Below are 13,827 nucleotides of genomic sequence, written 5' to 3'. Positions count from 1 at the left end.
TCAAATATTTAAAAGTAAAACATTTCAACTTTAACTGACATCAGGAAGCACAGCCCTTTTGTGAGACAAACCTAAAATTACTTTTGCCAGACACCAGAAATGCCACTAACTGCACCTGACAGCTAATTCTTGTTTTCCACATAGAAATGCTGAGGTATTTCATTGTACAAATCAATCAACAAGCCCCCTCTGGAATGAAAAACTCAGCATACTCACATACTCAGCATAATTGAACCTGGTACAAGCTGCCAGTTCAAACAGCAGGACTTCCAGATTCCTGCTACTGACAGCTCCTGTGAGATCCCTCAATCCCCAACTGGACACCTTGCACTTCAGCTTTGACTTCTCCAAGTCCAGGCTGATGTACAACACATTTCTTTTAAACAACACTGTGCCTTTTGAGCACAAATTTAAAAAACAACAATTTGTAGCATTTTTTCATTGCATTACATTAGAAAGGCTACAGTGGGTAAGACCAAAATTATTTGCACTGACACCACCTAGTGTCAGATGCCAATCTGACACTAAATAAAGAAATATCCATGTTTATCCAACACATATAATTTCACAAAACTTAAGAATTTTTGAGTCATTTTCTTTCTAGACTGACAAGTCCTACTCTAATTGTTCCTGTAAAGAATATGCATCTTAGAACAGTTCAGCTACACCACATTTGTTTGATGGCAAGAACACAAAAGCAGACTGTACACCAGGTTCAAGGTATGCTCAGATCTAGTTGTAAATATTAGTAGTGTCTTCTTTCCTGTCTAAACAGCTCATTACTTTTCAAGACAGCAATATTAGGAGCTGACTTTTTAAAAAATAAACAAGTGTACTTCCAAGCCTACTTTCCTAAGTAAGAACTATTGGTTCAAAATTCGCAAGTAGAAACCCATCAAGGCATACATGAAATTAGAACAGTTTGTGCTATTTAGCACCCACCAACATGAAATCTGAAGTCCTATTTTCCGTGCCCAGTCTTTCAAAATTAAGAGATTATTCTGTAACTCTTTACTGACAGTTTTCTTTTCTTTTAACAAATACTTAAACACGCTGAAAAGCATGTGTCTTACAAGATCCCCATTAATTTCAACTGGATAAAAACAATTCTATCCATATGGCAAAGAGACTAATTCCCATATTTCCTGTTAGTTATTGTTCCATGAGAGGTCTCCCCTTTTCTCACAGCACATTGGTTCCCAAGGAATCTTTTACAACAGGCTTAATAAAAGCCTTTGGGAATCCAAGTATATCAACCAGTTCACCCATGGCCACACTCTTACAAAAAGTCCTCAGAGAACCTCAGCAGATCTGAAAAACAGAACTTCTCAAAGGAAAAAAAAACAAAACAAAACAAAAGGTCATGACAAAGCCATACTGACTTTTCAGCAATTCATTAGTTCAGTTTACAGAACACAGACATCTGGCTTGCGCCTCTACCTCCTCCAAATGTTGTAAAATACTGGGATATTCCATTTCCCTGGAAAGGTATGGTTATATGATATGATATAGTGATATGGTAGTGATACCACAATCAATTCAGTTGGAAAAGACCTCTGAGATCATCGAGTCCAACCTCTGACCAAAACCCACAATGTCAATTAGGCCACGGCACTAAGCACTATCCAGTCTTTCCTTAAACACCTTCAGGGACAATGATTCCATCACCTCCACTGGCAGTTCATCCCAGTGCCTAACCACATCTATTGTGAAGAAATTTCTCCCGATGTCCAACCCAAACCTCCCTTGGCCCAGCCTGAGGCTCTGTCCTCTCGGCCTATCACTTGCTGCCTGGGAGAACCTTGCTACCACTTTTTTTCAGGTAGTTGTAGAGAGTGATAAAGTCATCACTAAGCCTCATTTTCTCCAGGCTAAGCAACCCCAGCTCCCTCAGCCACTTCTCATAGGACTTACCCTCTAGACCCTTCACCAGCTTCATTGCCAGCTGTAAAGTTATGACAAGCTACGCACCTGGGTTAAGGCTTCACCAATTTCAAATTCAAATTTCTTTTACACCTCACGTGTATATCATAAAATCTTGGCACTGAAACAGTTTATGTTGCTAATTTTCTCTCTCACTGGTTCTTCTGGCATGTTAATGAGATGTCCTCTAATGATTCTCCCCATAGAGAAAAATTCAATTTCAGAGTCTGCTTTTACAGTGATTTGTAGGATACTGCACCCTAAGTTTATTCTGTGCTTATCGTTTCACCATTTGCTATTAAAACCTCTCTAAGCACCTCCACAGTGAACATGGGTATGCACAGATAAATCTTTAAATTTCACTTTCTATAGATGCCCTTTCTTGTCTCCCATTCCTACCAGCCATAAAAATTCTGCAGCCATGTCTCCCTGCCCCATCCTGGCACATCAGAAGAAGTAAAAGGATTTATGGGTGATTTTATCCTTTTGTAAGCTGTTTCTCAAATTCTTTTTGTCTGCTTTATTCTGGATTTTATATTTAATCCACATGTGAATTAAGGAGCCTCCTTCTCTTATGTAATTCTCCCTTCCAAAATTAAACACATCAGTGGTTTCTTTGCCTTTTAGTATTCCAGCAAGAATATTAGAACTACAGTCTGGCCCTTCCACAACAACATCTGAATCCAATTACTTGAGTACTTCTCCAGAGCGAGTCAAGAATTGCTGCTCTTCTGAGGGGCTCTCTCAACAGCAGCTCTAAGTCATTATTTGTGGCATCTGAACAACTGCATTCTGCACCACATCTCAATGTGGGTGACCCAGCCCATGTGAGAGGAAGTTATTCTTCCTTTTCTATCCAGTCCTTGCTGCCCCTCTGATTTTCCTCAGCAGAGCAGTTATTACACATTGGGTGGTCAGTTAGCAGGTTGGTTCCTCTCCACAGGGCTGGTATTTTGGTCCTGATGACTTTTACCATCAAAACCCACCAGGAAACAGATTTAACACTGAAGTTTTCTTCAACACATACTGCCACTTCACCCTAGGGTAAGATATTCCATCTTAGTGGAATTCCATCACACTACTGTGCCCTAGTACTGGGAGGTTCCACTGTCAGGCGTCATAAGCCTTTTGAATAAGCATTCCCATTTCAAATTGGCCATTCCAGTTCCTTGTTGAACTTTCCAGATTACTCTGTAGCAGCACACAAGCTTTGGTTCAGTCATCCTTTTTTTTTTCCCCATCAAACCCCACTGAAATTTGTTCAAATTACTCTTCGACATTTCCTCTACTTTTTGCCAATCTTGATGCTGACATTATTTCAAAGGCACATGGCCCCTGCAACCTCACCCCTAGGAAATGCTTCATCCCATACTGTGTGCTCTGCCACACCTAAGACTCTGCCTTTAAGAAACTGTTAAAGAAACTGTTTCCCTATGAAAGCTTTTCAATTTTAAATGCCAGAAGCCTGGTTTTGATTTTCTCAAGATTAAGTTTTTTCTCTCCACACAAGTTCCCTCTGTTTCATGTTTCTGCAGTTCAGCAAGTCTGAACATTTTCCTCCTACACCACGCTCCCAGCTGCTCAGTGAGAGCCTTGTCTGCCTGTCCTTGTATTTCCCTGCAGGTGACAGCAGGGGCATTTCAGGAAACACATCAGACGAGCTTTTATCTTCCTACATGGAAAACCTGGTTCTGCCTCTGTTGCACCTCTCAGAGAGGTGAGTTTCCAAGCAAGCTGTGGCCATGCTCCTTCCCAACACTCTCTTGGAAGTCTGCCCAGATATCTACTGACAGCACCACTTCTGCGCCTCACAATCCTGTCTCCTGTCTCAACTGAATTAAGTCTTTCTATGCCAGGTAAGGAAATTAACTGCTACAGTATCACCCAAGGTAAAAAGGACACACAACCAAATCCCTCCAGGAACACTGAAACCATCATCAAGAATCCTCCATTTCCTTACTCAATCTGCAAGACTTTTTCAAGAAAGGGAACAAAGTCAATTAGCCCATTTATGCAAGCACATGAATATGCCACGTTTAGGATATTTCATTGTCTCACTAGAATTATGCACTAAGCCCTCACTGTTTTAAAAACATTGCACTGCCTAATGTTGCACTGCTTTCGTGCAACAGCATTTCTTATTAGATATAAAAATATAATAAAGACTTAGAAAAATATTGAGAAAATGCCTCATTTCTACCACTAATCAGCTCCTAAAGTCGGTTCTAAGAGGCACTGTACTAATTTCAGCTGCAACAGTACATTTGGGGTCCCCAATAACTCATCATGCCAAAGTAGGAGACTATGCATCCATATGCCACAGAAATATATCATGAAGCACTTTTGCTCCTGGTTCACAGTATTTGTCTTACCCTATCCTTTAATGTCTGCCCCTTGTTCTCACAAATGTCAGTCACACAATTTCAAAATGGGTGTTAGTTATATAATACTAAAAAGCATTTGCTTTTTATTTGAAACGTCACCTATATCCACATGCACATTCCACTGGTCTCACAGCTGCACAGGTTATATCTCGAGAAGGCCCCTGATCTTCATGTGTCAGCCTAGAGAACCTGAGAAGCAGTGTGTGAGCCTGGTCTCCCAAAAGTACTCAGAAGTCATGTTCACTGTCCACCAGACATACCCATTCCACAAGGCAGCCCCCATGCTACATCTTGGTACCATCAGAGACCTCTCTCAATTTATACTGGTTAATTCTTCCTTGAGGTGAAATGTGTGAGGTTACCATAAATTTAAAAAATAAATTAAAAATATAAATAAAAAATAAATTAAGTGTGAGATTATCAAAAAGTAGAATTAACCAGCAGGATTACTATATGAGGAAAGATTCTTTGTGATTACAAGCAATGTAACAGAACAAGGTGGGTGCATCTCATAATTTGTGATAGTTCAAATGAAAAGTTAATCATCCAAACACAGGGCCAATCTGGAGGGGCATATTTCATTAGTTCATAAATTAATATAAGATAAATTAGGAAGACTATTTTGAAATTACAAATCCTACATTAGGACTTCTACATTTAGCTTTAGACAAGAAACCCTTATTAAATATGCCTGGTTACTTTTTCCCATTGCTAAGCTTCTGGATGGCAGAGCTGGAACTCATTTCTTACTCTGTGTTTTTATTGTCTACTCAAATAGAAAACACTTTTCTTGATGTGGTACACACACAGACCAAATCTTTCCGAAGAAATCCTTTCCCATGCCACTCTGATCCACAATGCAATTCCTCTGCATGTAGCTGTGAGAAAAACAAGGCTGGAAAAGGCTTCTGGAATTCCTTTCCCATCTCTGTTCAGGTGCTCTGAGCAATGTCCAGTTGAGCTCTGACTTTCCCAGAGGCTGGAGACTCTACAGCCTCCTCTGACAAATTCTATGTTTAACAGCTCTTAAGGTGGAGGATTTTTTGTTCTTAAAGGAATGTTTTCCTTATGAGCTACTAAAGTACTTGTGGTAGCTGCCTTTCACCACGCACCTAAGAGCCTGCCTCCTATTTCTCTACAAACCCTTCCATGGGCTACACAGACCTTGACCCCCAAACCTGTCCACGGTGAAAAACAATGGAATTACTCTTTTGTTGTTTCTTCCAAGTAAGTATTAGTAAGTTCATTCACATTTTCCAAGAGGGAAAGAGCCTCCCTTTTGCTAGTTAAAGTCTATGTAAGTCAGGAATTAGTTACCAATGTCCCTTCCCCACCACGACTTTCTCACAGCCTGAAGCAGCTATGAGAAAAAAAGTTATGAGAACTTTTCTCATAACTTTACTCAAGTTATGAGTAGAGTTCGACGCTCTCAATCAAACAACGATGCAGAAAGACAGAAATTTTTTTGGTTGTTTTTTAAATGCGAGCACCACGTCCACCGCTGTCCCACGCCCAGCCCATTCCCCTCCTCAGGCGCCACACGGCACCGGACGCGCTTTAAGCCTTTACCCAAAGCGAGCGGGCGGTGGGAGCAGCCGGGGCTGCTGCGAGCGCCCCTCCCCAGAGCCCAAACATTATTTTCGCCCGAAGGCTTCGGCCACCGGCTGGCCGCGCACGATGCGAGCAGCCCGCCTTCCCTCCGCCTCTGCCCAGCGGAACGGGAGCGCCGCCGCCCCCTCCCGGGATGGTTCCCGCTCCCGTCCCGGCACGGTCGGGCCGGCGGGTCGGGCTGGGAAAAGGGAAAGCGGGGGGACCCGCCGGGGCAGCGGCTCACCGTGTGGCAGCGCTTCCTGCAGCAGCAGCAGCAGCAGCAGCAGGCTGAGGAGCACCCAGCGCCGCATGGCGGGAGCGGCCCGGGCGCGGCGCAGCGGGGCGGCCCCGGGGCGCCTCGGCGGGGAGGGGCCGGGCCGGGCCGGGCCGCTCCCGCCGCCAGCCGCCCTTCCTCGCCGCAGACCCGGTGTGCGGGGACCCCCGGGACCGCTGTTCTTGAAGCTGCTCGTCGGCGCCGCTGCCCTGAGCTCGCCGTACGAGGCTCTGCCGCGGTCCGGCTGCTGTGGGCTGCCCTGGGGCCCAGCCGGGCGGGCAGAGCGGAGCAGCGGGAGCCGCACGGGCGGTATGGCCGGTGACCCCGGGGCTGCTCGCAGGCGCTGGGCAGCGCTGGCCTAAGACAGCAAAAGCATATTTTTACATCAAAAATATTTTTACATTTTTCACTCGTACCAGCCTGCCACACCGAAAGCTACCTCACTGTGGAAGAGAGAGGCGGTCTCTCTCTGGACACAGGTGAAGCACATTGAGACGGCGCACGTCTCTCTGCTGCTAGCGAAGAGATGAAAGTGGAAAACTTGATGCCTGCCGCATGTGTGCTTCTGCTCACAATGAGCTGTAAAATGCCATTCCTTGAAATTTGAGGGTTTCCTTGTAGGAGAAACCCTTGTACGGTTTCCGTGTATGGCTGGAGGAGTCACAGAGGTAGGTGCAAGGCAAGGTTGGACTCGAACGGGGCAAAATAATTGCTGTCAGAGATCAAAGGCAGACCCCGAAGCAGACACAACCACAGGCCAATGTGAATAAAAATAAAAATTGCATCCCTGACCCAGCCCCAGGGCCACAGCAGATATGAGAGTAGAGTATTTACAGATTATTTAAAGGAAGCCTGGGCTTCATCTGTATCCACACAAAAAGTTAGAAGGTCCATGCATGCATTTATGAGGGTCCCCCACCCTCATAAATACACGCACATGCAGTTTGGAGACTTGCTTGCCTGACCCTGCTCTGAGACTTCACCCTGGTTAATATAAAGAAACCAGTAGGGCCCAGGAGTGGAGCTGGATGATGAAATTTCATGATCTTTTTTTCATTCTGTTATCAGTACCATAAACATGTCATCCATTACCTGTAACAAATTTTAAAAAACAGTATTCTTGTTGCTACAGGATATTTAAAAAGTGTTTCCCCCCTTGAAAAAAATAAGAATACCAAGAATATCTGAAAAGGTTATCAGTCTTTGGTTTAAGGTAAATGAAATCTCAGAGAGAACTCAGAAAAGTTGTATAGTACAAACTGCAAATTTGCAGTGGAAATAATCACAACTCCTGCTTATAATGAAGAGTGTGGTTTTTTTTCCCTGTCATGTGCAAAACTACTGTTTGCGATCCTTACGTGCCTTCCTAGGTGAAATTTCCCTTTTGCTTTCACACACGGTCAGTCAATGATCTAATGGTGTCTGAGCTTCAAGTATTAGTATATTATGGAAAAGATGGTAATAGTACATGGAAATAACACTCAAACTGTATTAATTTTAAGACATATTTAAACTAACATATTCCTTTTTCCTATTTGTACAATGTCTACAGTGAAGAACATTATTAATTTTATACGTCCTATTTCACAATGGGTATGCATGAAAGATATTTTCATTTATAGCCATCAGAAACATCTAATATAAACCTTCATGTGAGGACCCCAGTCGTCCACATGAGTAAGCTGATAGATTAAATGCATCTTTTCAAGTAATATTTTAAATGTGATGACATGCTTGCAGAATGACTTCTCCTCATTTAGATCAGTGGCCCTATTCCACTGCTTCATGGGACCAAGATTTTCAAGACCAGTCTTAGTGTATCTGCATGTACAGTAAGGTGATTATTAATAATTTGAATACTATTATATAATTCCTTACAAAGAATATACCTCAGAAAAAATACTGTCATAGCTACTTTTAAGTCTGTGAACAAAGATGACAAATCAAATGTCTTTCAAAACGATGCCAGATGATAATCTTGCTCTGTCAGTTGGGTTCTGTGTCCAGACTAATGTCATTCATTGCCTAGATACATGCTGAGTTTATTTATCCAACTCTGTGGTTGGGTGAATACCAGGACAAGGCTTGGTGCTTCAGAAAGTTGAGCAAGAAGCTGAGGGCTACTCACCCACTCTGGAAATCAAACCTAACATCGTCTCGTTTGGCAGTGTAACACAAAATGCCCACATCAAAGGCTGTTATTCTCTGTTCCCTCTATAAAGTGCATACAATGTTATCATGTTATTTATTTTAAATGTACTATGATTTGTGTAATGTCATGACATTAGATATCTGGCATACTCATGATTTTAAGTTACTATATTATTTTAGTGTTAACTAAAGCTATTGTAGTGGTTAAAGTTACAGCTGCTGTATGAAGGACATACAAGTGATATTCAACTTTATTTAAAAATATGGAACAAATGCACTATTGTTATCCCACAAAGCATGTTTTACAGTAAATGAAGAACAATGTAATTTCCATTAAAATTTGAAACTAAGGTAACTAAAAATGTCACTGGTAATAATTCTGTTGTAAATTGGGAAAAAAAGCACCATATTCTTAAATACAAGCAATTTTACATTCATAAAAATTCAAGACTTTTCATTCTGATAGAGCACTTCAAAGAAATACAAATTTGCAGTTTAAATTGCATCATAATCATACTATCTACACTTTGAATGCTCAGCAGCATACAATACAGAAATAATGACTAAAATGTACATACAAACAAAAAGAAAGGATAGATATGAATGCTAACGTTTTTTAAAAATTATTCACACATAATTGTTTCTAAAGATATGTAACACATATTTCATGCTTTACTTTCTGGTACCACAAAAGAAAAAAGCTCTCCTAAATATTCAAATCCTCATACTCTGAATCCAACTAAATTTGGTGAAGCTGGAGTTGACCTCGTACAAGGCTCATGAAAACACAGAAAAACAACATAATTTGTCCAACTGACAATAAAAAAATATATATACACATACAGTTCTTTGTAATGCATGTCTGCATGTCTATGCACAGAAATCCTTCAACTCAGCTCATGTAATGAATTTGATTTCTAAGATCAAACGGAAAATAGATCAGAACCGGGTAAAGGTATCATATTTAGCTTTGAAAAGGTCCAACTGTTAAAAATGCAGAGGTCCTCAAAACATACCAGAAAGAAATACTAAAGGTACAGGAAATTAAAAACAAACACAAAGATCCTATGCTATATGAAATATCACCCGCTCTTTTTGTAAAATTTGTATTTGCTTAACACTGAGTAACCTCAGTGCCTTCAGTGAACATACTGCTATTCATACAGACTTCCCAGCATGTTTACGAGGAATTAGGGCCTAAGAGCATTAAAAAGGTGCTTTCATTTTCTTGTGAATTAAATTCCTACTGTAAAAAATGTGTCCCAGTGTCAAAGGCCTCATACCCAATTGCACAGTCCCACACAGATTTCCTGCACTGTCACCTCCTCAGGATGCTTATGGCACATTGATATTGGCACTTATTAAAAATTCTATGAAAACACTGTACCTTATTTTTCTTAAATATATCTTTTTTTCATAAACTTTAGAGGTAAGGTGATTAGACTTGTAAATTTATTGTGTAACAATATACAGAATATATGTTTAACCTTTACCAAGTTTTGCCTCTAAATTCATTGTACCATTTAAAGTTTCTGGATGACACAAGTCAATTCCTGCTTAAGTACATAAGTAACTCTGCATCACTATGATTGCCATTTATTGCTGCTAGTTCTCCAACAGCAGGTAATAAAAATGGCTTTAACACTTGGCAACATAAGCACTATATGACAGATTTCAGGAATCTGACCAGCATTTGTTGTGTAGAAAAAAGCATACTATTATTAACAGAATAGTTTTATCCGTGATAATAGACAATGAAATCTAAGTTACCTCATAAAAATCCCATTGCAGAATGAGGACTGGAATACCACAGGAAGACCACTTCAGTTAATATGAATTATTCAGAAATGTTTTATAACTCCTATACATCAGAACAGAAAGATTTATTTGTGCTCTGTTAAATATTCTTTGGTTTACTTTCTTAAAGCCAACTAGGGAAGGAAGCCAACTAGGGAATGGCATATCCTGAATGTACCAAAAAAAAAAAAAAAGGTTATGAGAACTTTATTGTACAAAGGAAATAAAAATCCAATAAGCTACCTTCAAAAGTAGACATTTTGTATTAATATGTACCGTTATTATTTGCACAGAACATTTTACAATACCAACAAGTGTGTTAGAAAATAACGATTATTTAATTCCAATGGACTCGTGCTTTCAGCTGATCTTTCAGCAACTGCAGAGATACAGCAAATGTAAGAAAATGATCAGGATTTCTTGCATCCATCACTTCTGTGTAAGTTCTAGCATGGCATGTCCTTTGCTTCTGCTGAGTCCTACTAAAGCATCTGGAATTTTCAGACTACATATACAAATGCACATCAAATTCACCATAAATATCTTACTTCTGGCTTGACTGTTTTCACTCAGTCATTGACTCATAATGACTATACACACATATAAATAAGCTTACTGCAGTTGAAGCAACTAAGAGTACCCAATGCCTTTCCTTTAATTTCATTTTATATCTCATTAGTTATTTGGATAGTTCTGGTGCTGCAGCTCCTCCAGTCTGTCTTTGCAACACTTGTACAGGCGCATCCTATTATTTTAAAATAATTAATTTTGATAACAAGTGGGGAGAAATATTCATACAAGTGAAAGGGGAATTTGTCAATATACAAAGTGCTGACATATCCATCACGAAAATAAGCTAGAAAATTTACTTCCTTTAGTTCTCTCCAGAGGCCTTAGCTAGCACTTGCTTTAGTCAGCAGCTAATTGTACTGGCAGTATCCCTTGAAAGGAAAAGTCCAGTGCAATACAGAAATTATTTTAACCAGTACATCAAATTCGCTATGGGCTGATTTCAGACAGATTCAAATACATGGACAGGTGTGCACACATACATTCTCTAGGATGGCCTCAGGCAGGGATGGAGTCTTCCTTGCACAGCACAGAACAGCAGAAGTTTGTGCCTTGGGAGCCTGGCTGGCCTGCTCTGTGGCATCAACAACCATAGCAAAAAGTCTGTGCTTTCCACATGCTGAGATATGGAAGGAATTTTAAGAGCTGTGTTTCACTGTAGGCTTGTAAAGACATCACGCAAAATCTTCACATGGGCGCAGCTGACTTGCTCCCACAGCAATGGCTTTTTTGAAGCTGAGGATTTAAGAATACTGGGAAAGAAGTAATTTTAAAATTAAAAAGAGCAACTTATTGCTTTGGAAAAGGAGAGAGACAGAAGCAGCCTAACTAGTTTTTTTTTCTTTTTTTTTAATAAAATTCTAGCTATTATAAAAAGTAAGGTGCTCTTCACTGTCAACCAACATAGCTCTCATGGCATCTAAAGTTCTTATACCTAACAACGGAGATTAATACCAATGCTTAGTACCAGCAACAGATTGCAACTCTCCATGACAAAGTCTAAGATAGTTCTTACTCTAGGGAAGGATTTTTTGTAAATACATTCTTGTCAAATGACTTCATATTGTGGAATCCTTCATAGGACTTGAACCTACTCCTTGCTTAAAATACCTGTGTGCCTTTCACAGATAACATGATTTATGTTGAAAGAAGAACATTCCCTGGTTTTACCAGCATTAAAATAATTGTTAGGCCATCATTGCCATACCAGTTTAGCTCTTTACATAAATTAGCATTTAGACATCATACCCACATTAATGGATTTGTGGATGTAGGCTTGGCTCACAAAGAAGTGCTATGCTAACATATATTTTAAGACTTAATGAAGCAATGAAATACTGTTTTGATAAGGTTTTTTTTTCAAAACCCAGACCTTTGTTTTTTTAGCCTCCCCTACCATCTGAAAAAACAAGCTGGGATTTTCTGCATTAATTTTTCTTAGGAGAAGCAATGTGTAAGGCTAATCTCAGCAATAGCAATTTTGGAACATGTATAAAGGAGATTATACATTTTCCCCATATGGAGAAAAATTAGTAGTAAGGAGGAAAACTGGATGACTGCTGGAGGTAGGTACCAAATTAATTAGTCAGATGAAATTCTGGCCCTTCTGAAGTCAAAAGCATAAAATTTGCTAAATCACATCTCATTGCCAATGTCAATACTGTAACCAACAGATTATTTCCCAGATGATTTTGCAGAAAACAAAAGAGCTTCTCTTGTGAGAAGCATCCTTCAAAGAAAAGGCATGCACTTAAGTAGAAATCTTGAATGCTATTTAGAGGCACTAAAAACCTTTTAAGTATCTTCACTGCTTGACTTCTCCATGACCACAGATTAATAGTCATGATTAGTAAAGATAAGCAATTACTTTTTTTTTTTACATAAACAAATGCTCCTCTATTTTTTACAAAGTATCTAATCCATAAAATTACCATTCATTTTGCCTTTCCAGGCCTATATGAATGAAATTTATCTCCTATGAGTTACTTCAACAGAGAGAATTTAGATTGTTACCAAAACATATAACAGGGAGAGAGGTATGAAAGGCACTTATGTTCACAATGGATTGTCAAATGCTCAGAACTTCTTGAAGACAGTTCTAAAATTCTTCATAACTGATGATTGCCAGTGATTTTGGATGACGCTTCAAACAATGTCTCCAAATTTTTGCTTGCCGAAGGGTACTTTAAAAAAAAAAAAAGTATTAATCTCCATGCTGTCAGTTCAGAAATTATGAAGATGGATTAGCAGCTTGTCCAAAATATCAGTTAGGCCTTGTAGTAAACACTTTCAAGAGGCACATGTTGGAAGAAAGCTTTTGAAATTTCAGTCTACAAGTAAAATGCCAATTGAAGGTTTAAAAGATTGCAGAGTTTAACATTCACTTGTCCTTTCATGTGGAAGAAATTGATCCCTTTCATTTGTATTTTCAGGGTCATCCACTGGGTTCTTTTCTTGCAACCCACTATTTTCTGAACAAGAATCATCATCTCCATCACCACGATGACCTTCAACACTGTGTCTGATGCCATAAGCAAAGTAAATGAGGAAGCCTTCCAAAAGCAAAAAAAAAAAAAAAAAAGTTCATAGTTCATAAGGTTTTCAGGCAAGTAGTGCATTAAAAAGTAGATTTTTTTTTCTGGTTGAATTTGTTGCTAAAGAATATTCTTCTTCAGATATCTGAATCAGAGTTCATGCTTCAGGTCTTCCCTGAAGCAGTTTCTACAGGAAATTCCAGTACATCATTTTTGCATAAGTAAATGCTCTAATAAGTTATGGAAAGTATTATCTCTAATTCACGTCTAGATGGAATTAATACAATTTTCTAGATCTAAGAGGACAGAATGCTATACTGGGAAGAAACCTGTTACAAGCAGGTTTCTACATAATTTTGGCTATACTTACTAGGAAAAAAATCACGGCTTATTGGAATTCTTCCAATTACCTAAAAACTATATTTGTAATTTTAACTGAATATAAATACTTCTTCTGAAGCATGATCTTCCTTTTTATCAGAAATATTAGCTGATTTTTATTAATTCACAGCGATTTTTTCCAAATATTTGAAGGAAACAAATGTTCTGAGATAGGAATCATGAGTTCTGTATGAACTGTATGAACTGACTGAAATGAACAAAA

At 39.4% G+C, this 13,827-nt stretch overlaps 2 protein-coding genes across 10 annotated transcripts in view; both read right to left on the bottom strand.

Annotated features, from left to right (window-relative positions):
• The window catches only part of PDGFRL (platelet derived growth factor receptor like), a 47,433-nt gene extending 41,211 nt beyond the window's left edge, over positions 1-6,222 (bottom strand). The window contains exon 1 of the mRNA XM_021537034.4: positions 6,142-6,222. Within this exon, the coding sequence (XP_021392709.2) occupies positions 6,142-6,208 (67 nt within the window). The 5' untranslated portion in view covers positions 6,209-6,222. The remainder of the gene's footprint in view (positions 1-6,141) is intronic.
• A 2,333-nt stretch (positions 6,223-8,555) lies between these two features.
• SLC7A2 (solute carrier family 7 member 2) overlaps positions 8,556-13,827 on the bottom strand; it is a 53,764-nt gene continuing 48,492 nt past the window's right edge. For all 9 annotated transcript variants that reach the window (XM_085578690.1, XM_085578686.1, XM_085578688.1 and 6 more), the window contains one exon: positions 8,556-13,241. In XM_085578690.1, the coding sequence (XP_085434816.1) occupies positions 13,063-13,241 (179 nt within the window). In that variant the 3' untranslated portion in view covers positions 8,556-13,062. The remainder of the gene's footprint in view (positions 13,242-13,827) is intronic.

Source organism: Lonchura striata, chromosome 4, assembly GCF_050655825.1.
Source record: "Lonchura striata isolate lonStrDom1 chromosome 4, ASM5065582v1, whole genome shotgun sequence".
Classification (NCBI taxonomy): Eukaryota; Metazoa; Chordata; class Aves; order Passeriformes; family Estrildidae; genus Lonchura; species Lonchura striata.
This window is presented reverse-complemented; position numbering and strand designations above follow the sequence as displayed.